The sequence below is a fragment of the Poromitra crassiceps genome (genome assembly GCF_964638095.1).
Source record: "Poromitra crassiceps genome assembly, chromosome: 26".
In the NCBI taxonomy this organism is placed as follows: domain Eukaryota; kingdom Metazoa; phylum Chordata; class Actinopteri; order Beryciformes; family Melamphaidae; genus Poromitra; species Poromitra crassiceps.
The window spans coordinates 10255854-10272295 of NC_139640.1; the positions used below are offsets into that span (position 1 = coordinate 10255854).

A 16442-nucleotide genomic window follows, 5' to 3' on the forward strand; every position below is an offset into this window, starting at 1 on the left:
TCGGCCAAACCACCTCCGGAGGTGGTCAGGGGATGCATTGTGTACACATTGAACACAAGTGTAAATGCAATGTGTCCTCTCAATCTGGATACAGCAACTTTATGCGGATTGAGAGGACAACCATTTCTGCAATCTGATTGCAATCAGATTGCAGAAACCACATGTTAACGCCAGGTGTAAATGGCCTCTTTGTGTCGCCTCTGAAAAGCGCCCCAAAACTGGGTCTAGTCCGGTGTCAACTCCCAACTTCTTTTGTATGAAGTTTGCGGCACAGACCCTCTCTTTTCTGCCCTCCTCTCTTCCTCCCTGGTGGTCTCACCTGACACCGGTAGGCAAGACTCGTTCTGGACACACCAGCCGAAGTCACCGGGGGCGCGAGCCAGAGAGGCCGGAGTGCCGCTGAACACCAGACAGGACTGACAGTCGGACAGGAAGCGTGCCAGGCCCAGGCACCCGGTGCTGCCACACTGTGGACAAACAAACTGTGGTTACCAACGGCAACGGTATTCTCTACTACACACAGACATTCATACTGACTGACACATGCTGCGTTTCATTAAGTCCTTTCAACATGCCCTTGTTGACTTCCCCTCCCCTCCATGACAAGTGTCGTTTCCGATTTTCAGTACTGCAGATTACCCACTATGCATTGCGGTTTCTTGTAATTTCCGCTATAGAGACAGTCTGCATGTCTGGGAACGCCCATACAGGCTCTAGGAACGCCCACAATAGACGCTGGGTTAGCCTGGGGGCGGGGTCAGGGTGGGGTAAATTCCCCCGTTCTATCCATTCAGCAAAGTTAGAATTTAGCTGATAGCCCAGCCCAGGCAGACACGATCGGGGATTTAACCACCGCAGTAAACGCACATCTGAGCAGGCATCTTGTGTTCTGCTCTAGAACCCCCAAACATGTAGTTTAGAGCCGCAGCACCGTCTTTTGGTGAGTCGGCCCATGAGATATATGGGCGGTTTTACCCCACTCGCGCGCCAGCTGTTTAACATTTTGTGGGCGTTCCCAGACATGCCGACTGTCTCTATGATGACAACGAGCTGCTGATCACAGTATATAAAACATTGTGACATGTCAAACTGATGTTTGAGATACAAAATAAAAAAAAGACAACTAGAACGTCTGAGCTAACAATCTACAAGTGTGCTAACAATAGCCAGATAATCAGAGTACACATTTTGAAATTCATACATGGTTTATTATTGATTGACTGATGTCGGCCCCGGCTCCTGCTGCACCGGCCCATCCAGCTCCCCTGACGGTGCAGGACCTCCCGCCCCGAGTGTCACCTGCTGCGTGAATGAATATTCGATAACCCCGGACGGCGCCATATTGTTGACAAACCGCAGCCGTAACGTAGTCTGGCCGAGCGTATAGCAACAGTTATGGCTTCGTCAAAGAGAAGCGATGAAAAAATAAGTTTGGTCGAAGGTGCGGAGCCCTATAAAAAACTGACTTAGAGTAAATATAACTCATTATATTTACAGGTATAACGTACCGGACATTGTGAATACAGTATTGGCATAGGCTACACGTCTTAGGCGCTGAAGGCTTTCAAATCTCTTGAGTCCTAGCGTTATAACTACCGGTATTTCATCTGTGGCAATTGGTCTGACATTTTTACTTTTGTGCCACCAACGACATCATCATCATCATCATCAAACATTGTCGTGACAGCAAAGGTAAATAACCTTAACGTTAAATGTTTGATATGATCTGATGCTTGCTTGCATGAGCCCAATGTTTGCTACTAACGTTAGCCTCTAGTCTCTTTCCCTTCACGTTTGTGGACAGTAGCTAGTAGCTAACACCCAGGCTTTTATTGCTGCTATTACTACAGCCGTGTATTATTACACAGCACACTATCGCTGTTGTGAAATAGCTCCTGACGCAGTAAAAACAGCATTAAATAGGCTAGTAAGTAACGCTGGCTAGCGTCCTAAGCTATGACAGCTGTCAGTCACTTTTAAACAGCGCGCTGCGGAATGTCAACAATATGGCGGCGGTGGGCGTGCCCGTACGTGAGTGACGTCAATCGAATAAGGTCTATTCTACATTGCATGTGTGCATGTGCGTACAGTGAGACTGAGCTGGGGGGGAAAGTGTTACCGGGTTAGTGGGCTGGTATTCCCGACAGCGGCCTTCACACCAGCTGCACTCTGGATTCTTCAGGCACAAGCTTTCATCCGGAGCCTCGGCACAAACGGCATCCTGACAAAAGCGACACACACAAAACGCACACTATTGCAAGGTGCACTTCAACTCAGGGGTGTCAAAAATAATCGATTATAAGATGCATTGCGATGCGGACCTGCACAATTCTGCATCGATTCACAAATGTCAAAAATCGATTATTACTATAAGCCGCACCGGTGTATAAGCCGCACCTGCAAAGTTGACAATTTTTTTCTTATATAAGCCGCACCGGACTATAAGCCGCGGGTGTTTTAATGTTTTTTTTTTTTTTTTTTTTTTGTGTTTTAATGTTTAATTACCATATGTAAGGGTTCATGCACAGAGGGGATTGTCGGGAAAGAGATGGCTGTTTGAGGAAGCTCCCATTTATTAACATTTCAACAAAACAACATAACACAACACCACCTGTGTTGTTTTTTACAGTGGACACAGTGTCATACAGTGTCATACAGTGTGGTGAAAAGAGGGCAAGAGAGGAAATTAAAACAGAAGTGGATTTATAGTTAGAAAGAGTGCTATAAAAAAGAGAGATTTTTTTTTTTTTTTTTTGAAAAAATCCATAGATAAGCCGCACCGTTATATAAGCCGCAGGGGCCAAAAAAGGCCAAAAAACGGGAAAAAAGGTGCGGCTTATAGTCCGGAATTTACGGTATATATATATATACCGTAAATTCCGGACTATAAGCCGCGGCTTTTTCCCCGTTTTTTGGCCCCTGCGGCTTATATAACGGTGCGGCTTATCTATGGATTTTTTCAGAAAAAAAAAGAAAAAAAAACTGAATTCTCTCTTCTTTAGCACTCTTTCTAACTATAAATCCACTTCTGTTTTAATTTCCTCTCTTGCCCTCTTTTCACCACACCGCGGACACTGTGTGCACTGTAAAAAAAAACACAGGTGGTGTTATGTTGTTTTGTTGAAATGTTAATAAATGGGAGCTTCCTCAAACAGCCATCTCTTTCCCGACAATCCCCTCTGTGCACGAACCCTTACATATGGTAATTAAACATTAAAACACAATAAAAAAAAAAAAAACATTAAAACACCCGCGGCTTATAGTCCGGTGCGGCTTATATATGTAACAAACAGGCAATTTTGCTGCTGCGGCTTATACTCCGGTGCGGCTTATAGTACGGAAATTACGGTATATATATATATATATATATATATATATATATATATATATATCAAATTAAATATAATGGAAGTACATGCAGTTGTTTATTTTAATTATGGATCATAATACAATGCAATTCAAAATGCACTTTTACTTTAAAAGTAGCCACACAGTGAGAAAAAATAAAGTGAGAAAAAATAAAACATGTATTGGGGGAAAAAAAGTGATGCATCGATTTAAGATGCATCGAGATGCATCGATAATCGTTATCGAATCGAATCGTAGCCCTCTGAATCGTAATCGAATCGAATCGTGAGGCCAGTGAAGATTCACAGCCCTACTTCAACTGATGTCTAGTAGTCCTTATTTATTCTTCCCAATCACATTTCATTATCCTGTCTCCCACGAGTCCTTACACACTGGGTTGAAAAAAATCGATATATCGATATTGAATCGATATTCGTGTGAAGGAACAAGCATCGATACGTAAATCCCAGTATCGACCTTTTAAAATGCATTTTACATTTTTTTTTTTTTTTATAAACATAGGCTATAATATTATAGGCTGTGTGTGGTAGTTAAAACATAGTTTCAAGTTGGCGTTTATTTATGTTTGTAGTTTAAACAAAAACATAAATACTGTAGGCTACATTGATTGATTGCATTGTGCATGCACCATGAGCCAGATGTACAGACCTCAAATCTGTTTGCACTATAATGTTTGTGAACTGGAAATGTTCATGAGCTGTATTTCATTTTATTTTATTTACAAAGCATTTATACTTTATGAAACACTGTTTTACAACATGCTGCTGTTCAATGACTCTGTTGTATAGTGGAAATCTAAATTTTTTGGCTTCTCACAGAAGACTGTAAAGAAAGAGACAGAAGACTGTAAAGAAAGATAAGATGTTGAATGACTATGTTGGTCATGTTTACATAAAAAATAATTACATGATGTAACTGCTTGCTTTATGGTCAATTCTTAATGTAAATATTAATATTTTTTAATAATGCACCAGGTTAGAGGGTTCCTTGTACAATTTACAGCATTAGTTCTTTGAGAATCTCTTCCATTATCAAAGCAAAACTGGTATTGTAACTAAAATATCGATATCGACTCGTATCGGAAATGGTATCGACTTGGGACCTTGTGTATCGGAATCGTATCGTATCGGGAAGTCAGTGGCGATACCCAGCCCTATTACACACTTGTGAACCGTTTTGCCAAACTCCCCGATGACAGGACTTCCCGTGCCCTAGACTCCACGACTCTTTTCTTCCCTCACCCGGTCTCCTGGGTCGCTGCTGATGAACAGAGGAACTTTGTAAGCCACCAAGTCTCCACGGGCGACGCCGCTGTAACCCCCGGCAACCAGCAGCACTCCACCCTCCATCACCGCGGCCACGTGTGAGTAACGGCCCCTCACGGCCTCCCCTCCTGAGACAAACGGAGACCATTTTGGATGAACTGTATGTGTTGCGAGCAAGTGACACAAAGTGCAACGCAGAGTGGTTATAGAAGTCACCGGCTTGCACAGGAACTTACTGTGTGACAAGCTCTCCCCAGCAGATACCCACTGGTGACAACCCAGATGGTAGAAGAAGATCTCCTCATCATAGCACTTCTCCTCTTGGTAGTGAATATGTACATTGCCCCCTGGGAGAGAGAGAGAGAGAGAGGCAGGAAGCAAAGAGAGACGGAGAGAAAGAGAGAAATGTAAATGGGGGCTGGGATCGATTGAATTTCGCCGATTTCTCTAGTGGGGTGGCCAAACCACGGCCCGCGGGCCAACTGCGGCCCGCTGCCCGTTTTTAAGTGGCCCGCCATGAATTTAGAAAAAATATTATTTTTTTTTATTTTTTTTGCTAAAAACGTTTTTCCGTTTCAAAGTTTAAAACGGAAAACGAAAACGAAAACGGGGGAAAAACGGAAAAACAAAAACATTAAGAAAAAGAAACTGAAAAAATAAAACAAAAAAACGGATTCCCCCCATTTAGTTTTTTCAGTTTAAAACCATTGAAAATGGGTTATACTTGGGCACCCTGACATGGTCTATTTATTAACACATTCACTGCCAGCCGTTTTTTTTTTACTGTAGGTAGCTTCTGCCAGAGGGGTTTTTTGAGGATTCTGGCTCATCTTTCAAGACCCGAGGATTCTTTTCTGCTAAGATTTTGTGAACACAAAATATCTCAAAAGAACTAATAGAATGTGTGCTTTCTCTGTCTAAAAGAGTTAGTTTGTAGAGTTAGTAGTTATGTAGGCATTAGCACTTGAATACAGCATGGTTTCAGCGTCTGACAATTTAAGCTGAGATAAATAGCTTTTTGTGAAATTCGATAGAACAGTCACTTTAACCATTCATTTTTGGCATCAGTAAGACGTCAGACATCTAAACAATAGTTTTGAACAGTAATTTCCTCCATAACAGCAGGAAACACCCCTCTCCTTCAAACTCCTCCCTCCGTTTGTGTTCTTCTTGGCTGCAGCGGGCGTGTCACAAGCTTGTTTCTGCTGCTGCTGTAACCTCGCGTCACCAGGCTCACTGCTTTGCTGCTGCTCCTGTCTGCTGGCGGCCGCTGGGCAAGTCTGGATGGGCTCGCTCGTTTCTTGGGGTTTCTGTTGAGAGCTTTGATGAAGCTTTTGCGATTCTGGTCTTATTTATGCTGCGTGTTTCAAAGTGTGTTCCACCCGTAATCTATTATGCAAATTTGCAAAACCCCACCGCCAGCTCCCAAGCGCGAAAGTGAAAGCGTTTTCGCCAATCCATTTTCATGAGAATGGCTTCCTCACACTGCTTTTTGCTTGCCTTCCTCTAGTCTGGAAAACACTGTCGCCACTTAGTGGGTCGGTGGAATGGGTTGTACACGTTCGGTGGCTCCAATATTTTTATAGGAGACGTGGGGGGCATTGATCCACGTCCCACCGTCAAATTTTTTTTTTTTTTTTTTTGACGACTCAACTCGTCATTGGCAGTCAACCGTTGGATTTTTTTTGACGACTCAACTCGCCATTGGCAGTGAACGTGTTAAAAAAAAAAAAAAAAGTACTGAATTAATGTTTAATACTAATGTTATATTAAATTATCTCTGTCTTAACCTGTTGGCACAGGAAAAGAAAATTTGATAACATACAGAAATACCCATTGTAATAGGTGAGCGCATCAATAAACTATGTGTCATATATTTATTTAGGTAGAAATTCAATTTTTGATGGCACAAGGGTTTTCTGGTCCAATTTTTTTGCCGCGAAAACTCCCGCGCTTAATATTGTTTGGCCCGCGACTCCTTATATTTTTCTGTATGCGGCCCACAACCAAAAAAGTTTGGCCACCCCTGATCTAGTACGATCGCTCTGCTCACCGTAGACCACCATGTAATTTCCAATGACGGTGGCCGAGTGGAAGGCTCTCTCTCTGGGCCCGGTGGCTGGGAAACGCGAGCGGAAGGACGTCCAGAACCGCCGGTCCACGTGGAATACGTCAGTGTTGTTCACCCTCACGCTGAACCTTAGATGAAGTGGAGGAGGGACAAAGTAAGTAAGAACAGCAGGTGCACTTTTAGTCAAATCTGTCAGTGAAGATGCTGCCCACACCCCTACCTGGACCTGGCTATGTGTGTGTATGCTCAAGCATGAGCGTGGGCCGGGGGTGTACCTACCTGGACCTGGCTATGTGTGTGTATGCTCCAGCATGAGCGTGGGGGTGTACCTACCTGGACCTGGCTATGTGTGTGTGTATGCTCCAGCATGAGCATGGGGGTGTACCTGGCAGTGGTTGGCCTGTGGCCCCCGTAGACCAGCAGCATCCTGGAGGGGCTGTGGAACACCATGGAGTGGCCAGCGGTGGCCGGCGGCTTCCCCCCAGTGAACTGAACGGTCTCCCACAGCCCAGAGCCCTGCAGGCCGAACTGATACAGAGCGGAGGAAAACATATCCTCCTCTGTGCGACCTGGTAGGAAGGGGGAACAGATAAGCCGTTTAAGTACCATTTACTAGGGGTGCTCCAAAAAAGCGATTCTTGAAAGGATCGCGATTCTTAATGCCACGATTCCTGGATCGATTCCAAACTCCCAAGAATCGATTCTTCTTCGTATTGTTAAATAATAGAATAAATAAAATAAAAATTACAGTGCACCTGAACGCAACATGCAAGATACTGTACTACCACGGTGCCACCACCTCTTGAACTCTGGTTAATGTATTCCCCCCAAAATCTATAAATCCTTCTCAAAGTCTACAGATCCCCCCCAGTCTATAAATCCATCCTATCTGAAGAACATAAGGGGGAATTCCCCCCTAGTTTGCAAAATGAATTTAGGCCCCGACTGTAATACTTGAGAAGTTGAATTTGAAGTTCAGCATTAATACATTTGTCATTTTTTGTCTTAGATTTACCTTTGTGTGTTATTGCAATATAAAACTACATACTTGAGAATCGATTCTAGATTCTGGAATCGAGAATCGTTGGAATCGAGAATCGATTCTGGAATCGGATCGCGACCCCAGGAATCGGAATCGGATCGGATCGTGGCTTAGCCGGATCGGAGCACCGCTACCGTTTACCTCGCATGGGATCAACTTGAGCTACCAAACGTTTTCCTTCTGCAGACACATAACCTAAATAAGCTACTGGGTGATAATATTGCATGAAAACCCACCTCCAAATACATAGAGATAACTGTCCACTACAGCTGCCGCGTGATTGGCCAGTTTAGGAGCTCCGGGTGAATTTGATGAGCCAAGCTGCTGCCAGTCGTCCTGAACAGGGCGGTACATCCACACATCACTGGCCAGAGTGCCGTTGGCGAGCTCTCCTCCAAAGAGAACCATATTACCCTTCCATTCTACTGCTGTGTGGGAATGACGGGCCGTCTGAGAGGGAGGAGGGAGACAAACAGTAGAGACAAAAGGAGAAGGGAATTATAGGAAGTATATAACAATGAATAAGAGCAATTGTGTTCAAAATGACTGAGATGCGAGAACAGACTAGGAAGAAGCAAAAAATGAGAAAAGGCTAGAACAGAGTGGAGAAATAGATCAGTCAGAGAATAAAGTAAAGGATAGATCATTTCTGGAACAATAGTTTAAAAAAGACAAACTTTTCTTAAAGCTACATTAGGGGTGCACCGATCGATCGGCAAGCAATCTGTATCGGCCGATTTTGACCTCAAATATGCGATCGGCTGATTGCCGATATTTCGGCTGATTGCCGATATTTCGGCTGATTGCCGATATTTTTTTATATTAAAAAAATATATATATATATATATTATTGAAAGAAAAAAAAAGCCCTATCACTAATCAGGCTTTCCAACGATATAAAATACAATGCCAATTGGTATTATTAAAGGGGAGAAATAATCGACCGAAATAACGTTTCCAAGCATTTTCTGAGGAGTTTATATATCTGTGATCGGTGATCGGTAATCGGTGATCGGTCGATGATCGGTTGGGCAGATATTTCCCATAGGCGATCAGCAATCGGTGGCAAAAAACGTGATCGGTGCACCCCTAAGCTACATGATACATATTTTCAGGAGGCCGTGTGTTTATATCGGAGGTACTTACAGGGGAGTGACCATAAGACCTGTTCTCCCATTGGTTGGACGTGAAGTTGTATTTGACCAGGTCACCTAGAGCTCTGTTCAGGTCAAAGCCTGGTGAGAAAAAACAATACTCAAAAACATGCATCTTTGTCATTAAACAGCCTAAACACTATCACATAGCAGAGACAACAAAAATAACTCATTCAGTCAAGTCTTCCATCTGTTCTAGATTGCAACGGTATCTAAATTGAATCTTCTGAGAAAGGATCAGAGTGAAACTGTATTTGCAACTAAAAGGATGACCTAGTACAGGCAGAAACAACCCCTGTTGATGTTTAGATTGGTTGACAACAAAAGATTTAACAGGTTTTAGTTAACAAGTGTTAGTGTGACAAGTTTGAATTTAATAACCTTAGCATTGGTGGATTAATTATTATCTTTATTGCGCCATGCCCTTGTGCTTAAAACTGCACTATCTACTGTACCATCGTGTGTGGATCAGTTGGAGCTAAGGGAGGGTTTGCTCACTTAATATTACAAATGAATGGAAGTGAATGGTGCGCTGCCCTCACCTCCAAACAGGTACATGGCGCCAGTGGAGGACAGGTAGGCTCCAGCGGAACCCGTCCTGGGAGGCGTGTAGGGGTTTCCCTCACTCACGTACCACCACTGCCCCGCTCCGCTGTCGTTACGGAGACCGAGTTGGCAGCTCTGACCCAGGAAGCCGGAGTTACACAGACAGTGCTCTGCTTTCTGAAAATGAACATGTGAAAATGAGAGTAAGAGCTGAATTCCAATGTCAAGGCAAATAGATTCAAGATTCAAGCTTATTATTTGTCCCAGAAGGGCAATTTGTGTGCAAGCCGATATAAAAACATACAGAATACATGTCAAACAAAAAGATGGACAAGTGAAACAACACGGATCATGTGCAGCAGTTTTACAGCAGAATGGATCGAGTGAACACAGAAATAGTAAAAGTCACACCTCAAAGGATCCGTACAATGTACTTAAAAGTAATAAAAGTCAGGGACTATTTGAGCTCGCATAGATAGGTAGGTAAAAGTAAATAAAATATATCTCTATTAATAGCAGCAACATTACCTACCTAAGAGAAAAAAAGAAAAAAGTGCATACTTAAGGCCTTAAGAGGCATAGATCACAGCTAGACTATGCACTCAAACTCCTCCGCCCAGCATCTAATAAGGCTGTGATGAGGGAGAGAGAGAGAGAGCGAGACAGAGAGAGAGAGAGAGCATTATCTCCTCCTCTCAGCAGCATTTAAGCTGCGTGAGAGAGACAGAGAAAGAGAGCGAGACAGAGAGAGAGAGAGAGAGAGAGAGAGAGAGAGAGAGAGAGAGAGAGAGAGAGAGAGAGAGAGAGTGCATTATCTCCTCCTCTCAGCAGCATTTAGAGCTGCGATGGAAACAGGAACGAAAGAAAACTTGTATCTGTTTTTCGGAACATTTAGCCGAAGGCCCGAAGGGAGCAGCACATATTCTGAGCGGAGAAATATGAACGGCAAATTGAACAATCAGCGTTTCAAAGAAATCGCTGCACTACTGAGGAGGCATAATCAAAGATCACTCAGTGAGATCTTTACTGTCTGCAGGCTGTTTGTTAGCTCCTTAGCATCTGTCTCCCCTCGGCTCACCTTGTCACACTGGCCATGTGAAGAGCACGCCTGGGAGCACAGAGGGGTCATACAGTCCACACCTCCCCAGCCCAGGTGGCAGTGGCATTGGGATGTAGATGAATCGCAGCGCCCATGGCCCCCGCAGGCTCCAGGGCACAGGGAGAAGGTGTAGGTGGCATTGAAGCCCAGAAGGTTGTAGTTAGCATCACTAAAGAGATGGAGCAGCATCTGGGACAAAGAATGGAAGAAAGGAGCAAGATTGAGTCAACAATTCACAAAGTTAAAATGTTTATTGGTTTCATTCTTCACATTATGAATCGTGTGTCAGTTGTTACCTTTCCCGATTTGGCTTCCATGGGTTGCGGCAGAGTGTTGCCACTCAGACTGGCCAGGAGGGGGCTATGGTAGGAGTCTCCATCATACACAAACAGGTAATCATAGGTGCACTCGGTGTCCATAAAGGTGAAATTCAGGACAATGCGGTGATTGTTGCTGGGAGCTGGGAGATAAAGAATGAGAGGGAAATAGCAATGTGATTAGGCTTGAGCCACATCAGTTTAGCATTCACTCTACAGGTTGAATGGCAAATGGTGTGTGGGTTGAAAGGCATCTGATTTAACAAGCAATTATATTGTACACACAACAATATATTCACTCATTATATACCTTTGATGAGCCACTCGCAGTTCCCATTGACTGAGTAGTTCCCTGGTCCATCTGTGACGTAGCCTGGTGGTCCCCTCAACACCTGCCTGTGGCCCTTACAGTCCCCTGCCTGGCACCCAGGGGCCTCGGCCAGCAGGAGAACCATAAGCACCAGGGAGACAGGGAGGAGGGAGATCATCCTTCCCACCACCTGGAAGAGGGGGAGACACAAGTGGAAGATATTATCAACAAGGGCATTGCAGCTAGGGATGCAGCGGTATGTTTTTGACGGTATGATAACCTTGGACAAAAATACCACGGTGTCGCGGTATTGCGGACCTTTATGTGCATTCTCCTGCTTCAGCCATTATCACACACATGGTTGTAAACACAGTCAGGGACAGCTCCTCTCTACTGTGCTCTAGTCTAGGTAGGCATGCAGCCAGGAGGAGGGGCAGCATAAGCTGCACTCTGCAAGCGACCTGGGCACTTTGTTTTGGGGAAACAGCTGATACCGTGGGGAAGGTATGATGGCAAATCTTAGTGGTTTTGATATACCGCTGCATCCCTAATTGCAGCTATGCCCTGCAACATAGATATTGGCAAACAGAGAAACAAACACACCCAATTTCAATCTGTCAAGGATCTGTGGAAATCTGTGACAGACAGGAACTACAGTACTGACTGGTCACAAATTTACCAAACAGGGCAGATTAATTGTGCCAGCATGCAACAGCGTATAGGTGCTTCTTTCTTGTGTTTGTGGATCAGTGACAGAACTGTTGCATGGCAATCCAAGAATCAGCTCAATAGAGGCCTGGCTGAATTTGCCTGAAGTTCCAGCTCACGTGAATGACATATTTTCTTTTACATCTTTGACAAGACAGCAAACGTTTCTGAATCTCATGAGGATCAAGACTAGAGCAAGATCAAATATGCGGCTAGATTCAGAAGAAGCACTTAACTTATTAGTGTTGTGGCGCATTGATTTACCACTGTGAACTTGTGTGATGGTATGTAGCGTTAAAGCTGGACCCGTCTTGTACGAAGTGCAATGCCTATTTAGCCCGATTAACGTTGTCCAGCACCACCAATGACTGGTGACAGCTCAATTAGGTTGCATAGGTAGCTGGTAGGTGCCTAGTTAACACTGCGACGCATTTACCCAAATGATATAAGCCTTGTGCATTTACTGCATTCATTATAGCGTTATCTAACGTTAGCTAGCTAGCGTAACTGATCAGCTAAGCTAGCTAATAACAACCAGGTACCTGTCTCCGCAGGCTATCAAAACAAGGCTAACGTGAGTGCGAAACGTTATTCAGCTAATAACGTTCAAAGCCAATGGCCGTTAGCTGGTTATTTAGCAAGCTTGTATCACCACACTCACCAGTTCCCGTCTCTTCGGCCCCATTGTCATTTACATTTTCAGTGACCAGCTTTAAGTACAGAAGCTAACTTGTCGTTAGCTCAGTCACTAGTGATTCTCTGAATCACAGCACCGCTACCACACTCTACTCCACTAGCTTGTTCGCTAACTAGCTAGCCTAGCCTAGCACAGGTCTAGCTAGTAGCTAGTAGCCAGCTTTGCCAAATCCAGATGCGCAGCCGTCAATCGGCAACAAAAACCATCATCAGTAAGTCATTCTTGCGAATAGTGCAAATTCTCCATAGTATAATGATGGAATCATGTGTTAAATAAGCTATGGCAGTGCACAATGAAATGCAGCCAGTTAAATGCACCTAGTTCGCGTTATCGAGATCATTTCTACGGTCCATCTTGGGGATGCCTGTTTTGGTGTTTGTAGCTGGCTGGCTAGCAGTAGTCTCTCCCCAGACTCAAATATTACATTGAATCGCTGTGCTCCGCATACTACATACTACTCAGAGAGAGATCTGCAGAATGCAGTAACGTAGTGTATCAGCGTAAGAACTCTCATGGGTCTGGCGTCGAGACTAGGAGACAAGTAGCCCTGAATCCACTGTAACCTTGCAAGGGAATTGTAACTGGAGTTATGGAGTTCTGTGTGTGTGTATATATATATATATATATGTATGTGTATATATGTATGTGTATATATATATATATATATATATATATATATATATATATATATATATATATATATATAGAGCATATTGAAGCATGTACATATCTAATATATAATATACATATGTGATGGTAATAGTTATATATATAATTATATATATAAGATATGGTAATGGTATAGGTATACATAATATGTGATATAGTTTTATGTATATTCTACACATCTAATGGTATGTAGGTAATTCTGATGTATGCAATATCTTGAAAGGTACAGTATGTATGTAATATCCAAAATTGTACCGTTTGTACAGAATGCATTTTTGTACAATGTAATTTTATTTTATTTTATATTTTATTTTATTTTAATTTATTGTATTTATTGCATTTTACTGTAATGACAGTTTTTACATTTAGGGAGATCCTGTGTGATACTGTGTTATGCTATGTTGTGTTAACCTTGAACCTTGAACCTTGTTATGTGGATATTCATGCCTGAGTGCGAGCAACTGTAACTTGTCCCAATTTCCCCCCGGGGATCATTAAAGTCTTTCTGATTCTGATTCTGATGAATTTTGTATGTGATATCTTGAAACTATGCAAGTTGTTTGACCCCAGGAAGAATTCATAGCTTTCAAGGGGCGTTACGTAAGTACAAGGAACGCCCCTTCTGGCGGTCAAAACTCAAAACAACAATGGCGCTGAACACTGACCAGACGCAGCTGCAGCAAAAAGCGGTCTTTTTTCCTCCAGTTTCCAGTCAGGAATATTTAAACGCAGCACAGCTCTGTTTCATTAGTGACATACTGACACGGTGAATCGATTCACTTTGCACCGTATTGTATCGGCGTAAGAACTCATGGGTCTGGCGTTGAGACTAGGTCATTACCAACAATGTGTAGCAGCCACATGTGAAGGGTTCTTCTCAGAGACCACCACACATTTGTTCAAAACAGTGAACTGTAGTTGCCAACCAGAAACCGAGGCCACCGGCAATAGATTTTGGTGATTTTACCTTATCTCTTTGTCTGCTCTGATTATAGTGTATCCATCAACGTCCACATTGCAGTCCTGTTTTAACCCAGTTTCAAAAACAGATGAGATTGCTGCATTGAAAACTCCCAGGGAACGCTGGAAGTAGGGGTGCTGAAGCACACCCTGCTGTCAGGGGGCAGTAACTGCAAGTCTAAAAGGCTGTTACTCCTTGAGGACACTGGCAGCGTCTAAAGCCAGAGTGAAGATACTGCTATAGAGAGCCGCAGTAAGGAGTCCGGAAATAATCGATGCTAACAGCCCTGGTTCTTCACAGTTTTCGCCTATGGGAGTTTTGAATGGGTTTTTGGTGCGATGCTTCTAATAATCTCTCTGAGCAACGCTGGCTTAATCAAACGCGAACCAGTGTTTAGTAATATCATCTTCACACACGAGGACCACTTTTACGAGTTTTGAAGCTTTTACGTGCCGTTAAAAGGGCAGCTAGCTAGCAAACGGCTAAATGAGACTACACTGTTGAGTCGATGGGGATATATACGTCAATAACTTCACCACTTCAAAGGGCGAACACGGAAATTCTCTTTCCCTCACCTGGTTCAGCCCCGTTCAGCCCGGGGTAATCAGTGCACACATCAACAACAGTTGAGTGCTGACGTGACGTGGAAGCCTATGCGACAGTGTGTAGTTCTGGATTAGCTTAGCTCGAGCATTTTACTTCTAGGGCTCGCATTTACGCTACAAAACTCATGAAAGTGGTCCTCATGTGTGAAGATTATCCGACGGAACTCTGGTTCGCGTTTGATTAATCTTGCGTTGCCCAGAGACCGTATTTGAAGCATCGCGGCAAAAACCCATTCAAAAATCCCATAGACAGAAACAGTGAAGAACCAGGAAGTTCGGGACTTCCGCGTTCTGACTACAAAAATACGTCATCCCTGCGGCTCTCTATTGAATGAGAATGGGTTGTATGGGTACCCACGAGTCTCGCCTTTAGACATGCCCAATCTATGCTAATTCCATGCAGTTTTTGTGTGTGCAAAAACAAACATGATTTATTAGACTATTTCTGCATACTGGGGTCCATAAATAGTCTTGGAATTGTGTAAATTGGGTATGACTGGAAAGTTGAGACTTGTGGATTTCAATGCCTTTCTGGGCTTTGCTTGCCACACACCCAGAAACTCTCCATCACGGTCATGAGAATGAGACGGACGTAAGTCCACCAACATCTAATCAGTTTGTCCTGGAGTCTAAGCGGATGTTTGAGCTAAATTTGAAGGAATTCCCTCAAGGCCTTCCTGAGAATACCGGATACAAATGACCAGATACAGGCGGGTGGGTCTCTAGACCGGATCTCAGGCCGATGGATTTGTTTTATTTGCAGCGTTTCTTGGTGAAGCTGAGCCTCTGATGAAATGTTACTAAGGTCAAGTTGGGAGATTGAGAGGGAAAAAGGAAGCGTTTAAACACTTTATTTTCAAAGTTAGAAAAGTTTTATTGCAATTCACGCCAGCTCATGGGGTTCTGCAGGGGGTGGTGGGGGGGGCAGCACTCCATGAGGTTTTCACACGGCGTCTGTCACACAACGGCAAACAGGAGAAAAATATACACATGCATTTATCTCAAGTGCACTAGCTTAGTCTTTCACTCGAGCCTAAATCCTCTGTCCTTAAGCTGTGTAGGATGAGTTATTTGATGTACCTGAATGTGCCTCAAAGGTGTCATTGGGAGGCAAAAAAAAACAAAAACAGAAGGGAATGTTTCTTCAAAAGACATGATGATCCTATGTAGGGACAGTGACAATGAAAGCAGAGAGTGCTTCAACACTTTTGGCTGGGAAAAAAACAGGAACAGCCAATCAGATGCACAGTAGGGCGGGTCTTGTGGTGTTGTTGGTAGCATTCTAGTCTGCACCATGACGCAGCATGGTGGAACAATGAATGAAGAAGAGGGCCCAGTCTCACGGCCACAGGGCCTCGGGAAGGAGATGTGGAACAAAGCACAGAGACTAGGAACAGCGGACCAGAAAACACCTTAAGTGCTATCAACAAAGGGGCCCTTGGTACCTTCAGACGAACTTGATGCACATGGAAACCTCACCTCTGCTCCCGTGGAAGTAGGCTCAGGCGAGGCAACGATCGAGCCTCCTGTTGACTGGTTTGAGCCCGTTGAGGAGGAGGATGAAGCAAATGACCATCACCAAGGTCCTGGCTAACACTTCAATGGCAGAAAGGATCCTGAAGAAGAGAG

General features: G+C 43.8%; 1 protein-coding gene across 1 annotated transcript in view; it reads right to left on the minus strand.

Annotated features, from left to right (window-relative positions):
• megf8 (multiple EGF-like-domains 8) overlaps positions 1 to 12566 on the minus strand; it is a gene marked incomplete at its 5' end in the record, with an annotated part of 67172 nt that extends 54606 nt beyond the window's left edge. Inside the window, 13 exons of the mRNA XM_083661223.1 lie at positions 320 to 467; positions 2120 to 2221; positions 4611 to 4762; positions 4871 to 4981; positions 6688 to 6833; positions 7091 to 7274; positions 7984 to 8197; positions 8894 to 8982; positions 9444 to 9624; positions 10526 to 10735; positions 10843 to 11006; positions 11174 to 11363; positions 12543 to 12566. Of these exons, the coding sequence (XP_083517349.1) occupies positions 320 to 467; positions 2120 to 2221; positions 4611 to 4762; positions 4871 to 4981; positions 6688 to 6833; positions 7091 to 7274; positions 7984 to 8197; positions 8894 to 8982; positions 9444 to 9624; positions 10526 to 10735; positions 10843 to 11006; positions 11174 to 11363; positions 12543 to 12566 (1915 nt within the window). The remainder of the gene's footprint in view (positions 1 to 319; positions 468 to 2119; positions 2222 to 4610; positions 4763 to 4870; positions 4982 to 6687; positions 6834 to 7090; positions 7275 to 7983; positions 8198 to 8893; positions 8983 to 9443; positions 9625 to 10525; positions 10736 to 10842; positions 11007 to 11173; positions 11364 to 12542) is intronic.
• Between the last annotated feature and the right edge of the window lie 3876 nt (positions 12567 to 16442).